The sequence below is a fragment of the Etheostoma spectabile genome, unplaced genomic scaffold (assembly GCF_008692095.1).
Source record: "Etheostoma spectabile isolate EspeVRDwgs_2016 unplaced genomic scaffold, UIUC_Espe_1.0 scaffold00003786, whole genome shotgun sequence".
Taxonomy (NCBI): Eukaryota; Metazoa; Chordata; class Actinopteri; order Perciformes; family Percidae; genus Etheostoma; species Etheostoma spectabile.
Window position 1 is genome coordinate 47,406 of NW_022603071.1, and position 8,566 is coordinate 55,971.

At 40.5% G+C, this 8,566-nt stretch overlaps 2 protein-coding genes across 2 annotated transcripts in view; one reads left to right on the top strand and one right to left on the bottom strand.

Annotated features, from left to right (window-relative positions):
* LOC116676813 (uncharacterized) overlaps positions 1-2,318 on the top strand; it is a 31,279-nt gene extending 28,961 nt beyond the window's left edge. Inside the window, exon 3 of the mRNA XM_032507675.1 lies at positions 2,213-2,318. Coding sequence (XP_032363566.1) covers positions 2,213-2,318 — 106 coding nt within the window. The remainder of the gene's footprint in view (positions 1-2,212) is intronic.
* Positions 2,319-5,969: 3,651 nt separating this feature from the next.
* On the bottom strand, positions 5,970-7,541 carry LOC116676814 (cystatin-F). Its single transcript, XM_032507676.1, has 3 exons — positions 7,291-7,541; positions 6,981-7,112; positions 5,970-6,014 (listed from the first exon to the last, which is right to left on the bottom strand). Exons 1-3 carry the CDS (start codon positions 7,504-7,506, stop codon positions 5,970-5,972), a joined length of 393 nt encoding a protein of 130 aa, XP_032363567.1. The 5' UTR covers positions 7,507-7,541.
* Positions 7,542-8,566: the final 1,025 nt, after the last annotated feature.

The following is an 8,566-nucleotide window of genomic DNA, read 5'->3' on the forward strand; positions in this document are numbered from 1 at the left end:
ACAATAAAAGGTAAAAAAAAGCAATAAAGAGAACTTTTAATGTAAAAAGCACATAAAGCACCGAAAATAATCACCGGGCTCTGGGAGTGTGTGTGTGTGTTTGTGTGTGTATTTGTGTGTGTGTGTGTGTGTGTGTGTGTGTTTATGTGTGTGTATGTGTGTGTTTATGTTTTTGTGTGTGTGTGTGTGTGTCCGTTTGTGTATTTGTGTGTGTATCCATGTGTATGTGTATGTGTGTTTATGTGTGTGTATGTATTTTGTGTGGGTATTTATTCATGTATATATGTGTGTGTGTGTGTGTGTGTGTGTGTGTGTGTGTGTGTGTGTGTGTGTGTGTATTCATGTGTAGTGTGTGGTGTGTGTGTTGTGTGTATTTTAGTGTGTGTGTGCGTGTGTTTATTCTGTTGGCCACTAATAAACATCACAGAGTAGACTTAATCATGAGGATATGGTTGAAATAAAGCATGAGGCTGGTCCCTAATCTACAACAGATGTGGGAGGAAATGATCCATAACCAAGTAATAATTTGATTGTGAACTCACTGTGAATTGTCCCCATAAATAAATTCATATATATATTTGAACATTTCCAAAATTCCCCTGTCACAACAACCAAACCATTTCAGGTACTATTTTAGACGTATTTTATCTTCATACTTTATGTATAGACAAAAAAGGGGTCACATATTTTGACAGCTGTTGTCAGAATATGTGACCCCTTATGACTAAGACCAGATGTTGACCAGAGTGATTATTGTTTTTTTTGTCTATACAGAAAGTATGTAGATAAAAAAAGTCACCTGAAATGCTTTGGTGTTGTGACAGGAATTTGGAAATGTTCGAATATATATGGAGTGCAGTAGTGCTCCACTTTTTTTTGCCTGCTCTAGAGCTGACTCGCAGTATGAATCCAAGGAAACCACTTAGTTAAGGACATGGGCAAATTGCTTGGAACAGTTTTAATAAACTACTTTCATTATCCATGAAAATGTTTCAACATTTGATGGTGCATTGTTGAATTATATATATTTTTTTAAATTATTTCTTTTTCAATGCAAAAGAAACTGAAGTAATGCAATGAATTCATAATGCAGATTACAGATGTTTAGAAATTTGGAAAGCAGTGGACCATTACGCCGTCGACGAAGGAGCTTAGCGAGGCGACAAATAACTTTTAAAGTTGCACTGCTTCAGCATTCTGATCAGAGGATCACTTCACGTATGGTCAAGTCTATCCTGTTAGCATGGCATTTTGGTCTGTATTGTTTAGGCTTACCCTTTATGCATGGGTTCTTCACTTCATCTACCCACTGTATGTGTTATTTAAATAAATAATTACCGCATCACGGAACTCATTTGATATTAGATTTCACTTTGTCATTGCACGTCACTACGTACAAAGCAGCAACCTGCAGATATTACTGAATGCATTTAGCAGCTTGGAATGATTGTGCTATTGACAAAGGTAATACTTTTATTTGATGCTTTGTCAGATGCCACTGAACCTCGCCGGGTCGTTGTACCCCTGGATTTACAGGAGATGAATTTCTTCAAGTCCTGAGGGACACGTTTCAAGATTTGCACACGCAGCAAGAGTTTAGTTGTGCAGAGTAAATGGCCAAAGAATGGTCATGCCTCTGAACCTGAACACTAAGTGCCCCAGGGAAATCCATCTCAATAATGCTTGCGTCGGTCCAACTTATATATTCGTCCACAGTATGCAAATGTGTGTGAGGATTTTCAGTAGAATACTTAAGGTTACCATGTACCTGTAACACCATGTACAGATTTAAGCCGAAATTACTTTCGGATCAGGTGGATCTGGAAATTGTACAGTCAAAAAGTATTTAGTCAGCCACGGATTGTGCAAGTTGTCCTACTTAGAAAGGAGAAGTCTGTAATGTTCATCATAGGTACACTTGTACAGCTCTTTGGTCTTGGCCATGGTTTTTGTTTGGAGTCTGACTGTTTGAGGTTGTGGACAGGTGTCTATTTCTACAGATAACGAGTTCAAACAGGTGCCCTTAATACAGGTAAGAGTGGAGGACATAACAGCTTCTTGAAGAAGAAGTTACAGTCTGAGAGCCAGAAATCTTGCTTGTTTGTGGGTGACCAAATACTTATTTTCCACCATGATTTACAAATAAATTCTTTAAAAATCCTATAATGTGATTTCCTGGATTTTTTTTTTCTCTTTCATTTTTTTCGTCCAGGCTGCAGGACCACCCGTCCAAGCTTCAGCCGCCACTTTCAGGCAGGACGCTGGACCGCCCGTCCAAGCTTCAGCCGCCACTGGTAGCGGTAATCATGATGAAATGAGGTTTGTTTGTCTGTTAGTTTGTTTAAATATTCATGGTCACTAGACATTTTGAGAATAAGCTTTGAATGTAAATTTACAGTTTGTGTGCTGTTGGCTGACCCCAATATTTGAACTGCCTTTCCCAATTGTTATATTATATTGTATCTTCTGTTGGACACAGGGAAGACTTCTACATGTACCTCTCTGATTCAGTACTTGAATCACTTGAAAAACATACTTCAAAGTGCATGTGTTGCGCTAAGCCGAAGCTATTTTGCCTGGCACAAACTCCCTCATATTGAGTTTGTTGGGGAGATGGCGGAGGACTACGGAGGTCCAAGGAGAGAGTATTTCTGTTAAGGGTGTAGTAGGACCCGGACACAGAACGACCACAAGAGGGAGTGATGTAACTCAAAATGGGATTTATTCTGATGCCAGAATAAACAACACAAGACAAGAACATACAAAAATCCAGACACGGAGGGTGATGTGGGAGATGAGGGAGATCAGGGAGATCCAAGACAAACGCCGAGAGGGAACAGGAACCCATTCCATCTGTACTTAAACCTGGGCAGACCACCTCTTCGGCGCCAGTTCGTTACCTACTTTCACGTGGTAACTGGTCTTGTACTACAGCTGTTTGGTATTCCGTTGCCTTGCTCTTGTACTCACTTGTGTTTCTGCCACAGCAATGAACAAGGAGAGTCATGTCCTGCTCATTGTTCCTCATATCTTTTCCCAGTTTTTTTCTATTGCGTGCAGTTGAAGCAGGATATGAAAATTGCCAACATGCTGTACTACAATTGTGCTGGCTCCTAATCTGGGTTAATTTAACAATAAACTGTATTTTAAACTACAGATTTTGGGTTGGAACAGCACCTTGCTCCAGGGCTCGTCCGGGAGTTGAACCCAGGACCTCTCGCACCCGAAGGTTTGGCATGTAGTGTTTTTATGGCTCCACTGACAGATTGATTATTCTGATTATATTGGACAAAAGACTATTTTTGAAGCATAACATTTTACCAAAATTCAAACTTGAATTTTTCGGTCAAAAGTGACAGCAGATAAGCCTAGTTTCCACCATCTATTGAACGACAGACTACTTTTGCCAAAATTGGAAATTGAACATTGGTAAAAAGGAAATGCAGCTTGGATTTGTCACTGACTTCAAAGACTAAGGTCAGGTAGATTGGCATGGGGTCTTTTCACGGCTCCACTGAACGAGTCAGTTTCCTGATCTGACAACAGGAAACATTTGATACAAAATATTTTTACCAAAACACAGACATGATTTTGTCAGTAAAAAGTGATAGTAGTATTGTGATGAATTTGCCACGCCAATGACACTCTTTTCCAATCACACTCAATAAATAAACCAGATTATTCAATCCATGCGTTTACTTCTATGCAAAGTGGTCTCATCCAGGACCTATCGGACCCAACGTGAGAATCATACCCATAGACCAACAAGCCATGAAACACAGAGTTCTAGCAATTTTCCATCAAGAAAATGTGTCTGTGATCTGTCAGTGAATAGAAAAACAATGGTCAAGTAGTTTGTTTGGTATGTGGTGTTTTTTGGGCTCCACTGCCAGATTGAGCTTTCTAATTATATTATACGACAGACTACTTTTGACACAAAACATGTAAAAAAAAATTCCATTGCGTGCAGTTGATGCAGGATATGAAAAATTGCCAACATGCTGTACTACAATTTTGCTTCCTCCTAATCTGTGTTAAATTAACGATTAACTGGACAGTAAATTACAGATTAGGTTTGTAACAGCTCCTGCCTTCAGGGCTCATCTAGGTGTTTAACCCATAACCTCTCGCACCCAAAGTAAGAATCATACCGCTAGACCAACGAGCCTCTTAAAAACACCTTATTAGCAATTTTCCATCAAGTAAATGTGACTAGTCAGTGTCTCGAAAGGCAAAGTAGTCCCATCCAGGAGCTAGCGCACCCTAAGCAAAGTTAAACATTTGGTAGACCTTATAACTATCATTTATGTGAGCTTCCTGCTTACCTTGAAGTCTTGAAGGAGTCTACTGAAGCAATAATGAGCCAATACCTTGTTAAAAATGTTATCAACACCTTTCACTCTTTGCAATTTTTCTCTGACATTTTTTATTTTAGAATATTGTAACCAGCATTAAGTGAGTAGTTTTAGGTCTGTGTGAATGTGGGCCGAGCATTTACCTCGGCTGAACTTGTGAACATCTTCTTTGGCATATTCCCAGTCTGATCAAGTCCAGGTGCTGGAAAATCTGTGATTCACGCTTTGAGGGAATGGGATCTGCATGTGCTTTCTTACCAGCAAGTTTCTGGAGGTCCAAATGGCATCTTTGATGGCGGCCAGGGTGAGCCACTGATTTGCAAAGTTACATGCTGGTATCTGTTTCTTTGGCCTGACGGATGGACAGACGACCCAAAAGCATAATACTTCTTGCCAAAACATAACAAGATACAAACAAAAGAGGCGGGGGAGACAGAGTTAAGCCCTGACAGAATAGAGAACTACAGACAAAAGTTATGAAATGGTAACAAGTGTGACCAGAAGAATTGGAAAAAAAATAGAACTTTAAAGTACAAACCTTTCTTCAAGAAATTTTCATTGTGCTCACATTGGCCTTCATATATGAAACGTGCGTACTACCTAAAACAGGCGTAGGACGGGCATACGCCGATTCCTACGCAAAGTTCGGCAATGTATGTGGAGTACATAGGTCTCTACATATGTTGTTTTTAACAAGATTGAAGTGTTTTCATAGCCTCGTTGGCACAGTAGGCAGCGCGTCAGTCTCATAATCTGAAGTTCGTGAGTTCAACCCTCACACGGGGCAGGTGTTTTAAAAACAAACAACGGATGCTGGAAATACAGTGACTTTCAGGTGGTTGAATACTGGCACAAGCACATGAATGGAAGTTGTGATACTGTGGTTATTTCTGAGATTGAGATAATGAAAGGCATCCTTTAAGAGTGGTAGCAAGCCAATGACTCACAGTATAAAAAACCGCAGAGGTGCCTTCATTAACAATGTTGTGTTATCTCATAGACAGGAAGCAACCCGTCTACATGAATGTATTTCTTAGCATTTATTTTCAGTCTGAGTTACAAAATTTGCAGTGAACGTTGTATTGTCCAGCAGAAAGGCAACAGGTGTGTTACTTTTAGATTATGATTTATACCATAGCAGTGCAAGTATTTTGCCCAGGTTTGATTTCCAGCCACCACAGTTACATTTACAGGTTTTGAAGCCATATACAACATTAACATTACATGTTTTACCCAGGTTTATTCTTTTATTCAGTGAGATTTCATCCCAAAAGGATTAATTAAGATACGTCTAAGTCTATCTCAGAAAAAACTTTTAAAAATCTGAAAATCTTCAGGGGATGTAGCTCAGTGGTAGAGCTCATGCTTTACATGTATGAGGACCTGGCATCTCCAGCTGGTATTATGGTAGTCTTTAAAAGAGCTGCAGAAGATATTACCTCCTGTGGTAATCTGGTGGACAGCACAACAAGGACTTTAAAACGTACATGTTTTTATGAAAGAGCTGAAGATTTGAATGGTTTAAATAACGCAGAAGTGAGAGCCAAAAAACATATGGAATGAAAACTAAATAGAACAGCCTTCCCACAATGAAATGTGTTTCAGTACAGTAGCTCAGGGGTTCTCAAACTGGGGGTCTGGACCCCCGAGAGGGTCGCACTTAATTTTTAGGGGAATAGTCAGGTAAAGTTAGAAGGAAAAAAAAATAAAAATTTTAGACTGGGGAATGGTTTTTACGTTACCAAGTTTGGTACCTGGAACAGAGCAAAGGGTCTAAAGGTGGGTCGAGAACAAAAGGGAAAGACAATTGAACGGTTTTAAAATAATTAGTTGTCTGGATAAGTTGGGCCTGTATGAAGAGTCCTTCTGCAGACTGGTTGCATCTCCATTTAGCAGCCATGTGTCTTACACAAGCAGGGCATTACAGCTATTTGAGCAGGAGCCACTGTTGGCATGTTAGTGACAGCCAGACTCCAGCATGCACCTCTAGTTCCCAATTCAGTTGTGCTTTGGACTCACACATAACCAAGAGAGGCATTAACAGCTAATATTGAGAATATTTCATCATGTGTTTTAATCACAGAGTTGAAATTTAACCTTCCAACTGCAAAATCTTCACAAATGTGTATTTCTTGTCTGGGTAGCTGAATCTCTAAGATGCTTGCCTCAATGCAGAGTCCCTAGAACTGTGGTTGCAGAGTGGAGGTGTAGTCTCGTCTCCATTTAGCGGCCGTGTGAGACACAAGCTGAGCTTTACAGCACAGACAAGCTTCCCTAGTCACTCACTGGAATAATGTGAGACTCAACTCACAAGTGGCATATCATGAGCCAATGATATCCCTGGTTCCCTAGTGGCCCATTTAAATAAATATTGGCACAGAAACCCAGTTCAATAAGTTTATTCACAACATCAGTCTGAATCAGTGGTTGACTTTACATTCCTTTTGAGAAAGGACTTGTGAATCTTCCCAAGGTATGTCATAAACAGTGAAGGTGCACTTAAATTCCTGAAATATAAAAAGCAAACAATTAGTGCATCTTTAACATTGATGCACTGGGGCAGACCAGTGTTAGGCTTTAAGGTTTGTCTCCCCCCCAAGTTTCATACACAACCTGAAGTCTTACACTTGCCTTGGGTTCAGAGTTGGAATCACAGTCGTTAGCAGCAGCGTTGCCTTTGATAGCAGCAGTGTTGCCGATCTTGCACGTTGTACGTCCCAGGATCATTTCCAGTAAGTAATTAAATCCTTGGACAACCTAAAGTGACAGGAAACAGGACTCAGACATGTGAGCACCAATAATAAAACAAAGCAAGTCATTGAAAATGAAAGGCCAATGTCAAAAAGAAGAAACTCATGAGTTCAGAAATTAAGTGATAAGTTTGACATTGGCCCTAATCCTCTTCCGTAGTAGAAAAAAGGTTTTTTTACGTTACCTGAACTTTAGCCGATGTAATGTCCAGAATTGCGTAATTAAACATGTCTTCTGTGTTGGCTTTGTTGAATTCAACCACAGCAAACTGCGCCGCTTCTAAAACATCGGTACTGTTCACCGGGACTTCTTGATAGCTACCGGGAGGCGGAGGAGATTGTTCGGTTACAAAGCGGCCGGTGAAAGCAGAAACAAAAACGCAAAACCAGACAAAAAGCATGATCGCAACAGGTTGTTCTGTAGTAGCTATTAGGAGTTCTGGTATGGTTCTGAGTTGACTAGTTCAAAGCCGAGTTAATATACCGTCTAGAGAAACATACACACACCTGTTTCCTATCTGTTGATGAACACCCACACAGGTGTTTCCAGTTGATATGGCTGATTAGACCACACCCCAGGACTCTGTGGGTGTCCTTTTGGTGCGTTCATGCCACCTGGGAATATCAGGGACCGCCCCCATCATTACATTGTTTTTCAGACTGCCAGCAAATGTCTAATAAGGGAGAACTCCCAGTCTCGGAAAACTTCCGGATTGGTACAATGGGGCTTAATAGGGAGTGAGATAGGGAGTGAACAGATGCGTGTTCCTCTTTTCTGTCATGTTAGTGTTTGGCATAACAATTTGTTGCATTACTGCCACCGACTGTTGGGCGTAGCCTAGAGCATCAGGGGCCTGTGGCACGAAAGTAGAATAAAGATATCCAGGATAAGTGAAAAAGCGCAGCTTGACTTAGTGTGATCTGCTCATCGCGGCTTAATCGGTTGCACGTTTGCCGAGCCAGGATGAAAAGGTGAAGCTATGTCGAGCCAGGTGTAGATAGCTGGGATAAATGCACGTTCACGGCTTTCTTATTTAGACCACGTATCGATCACAGATTTACTGATGCAAAATTGAGAAGACGCATGCGCCATATGTTTCACCCAATGAGCAGCAGCTTCTAACGGAAAGTAACGAGGAGGGAAAGAATATGCAAAAAGGGAAATACGGCTCAAACGGAGAGAAAAAGCCCAACAGACTATAGCGGACCTGATTGAATGTGTGAGGGTGTAAAAATGTCTACTTAGCCTTTAGTCACTCCGCATTTTTACAAAGTTGTAGGCTACACTGTGTTTTAACTGCTTTAAATATGCTAGTTTTCATGTTTCTGTTTTTATGTTAACTCTGACATTGATGACTAAGAACTATATCATGACATGTTTAATTTACTATATTAAAATTTTTTAAACAGGTCCTACTGAAAATCTGTTGGATCAGTCAGGATGGCCGAGCGGTCCGAGGT

Excerpts from the sequence above, each read along its gene's own strand:
- LOC116676814 (XM_032507676.1), bottom strand. The coding sequence starts at position 7,506 with ATGCTTTTTGTCTGGTTTTGCGTTTTTGTTTCTGCTTTCACCGGCCGC. Across the intron at positions 7,113-7,290 it reads TTACATCGGCTAAAGTTCAG|GTTGTCCAAGGATTTAATTA; the intron begins GTAACGTAAAAA and ends CTGTCACTTTAG. Across the intron at positions 6,015-6,980 it reads ACTCTGAACCCAAGGCAAGT|TGCGACCCTCTCGGGGGTCC; the intron begins GTAAGACTTCAG and ends CTAAAAATTAAG.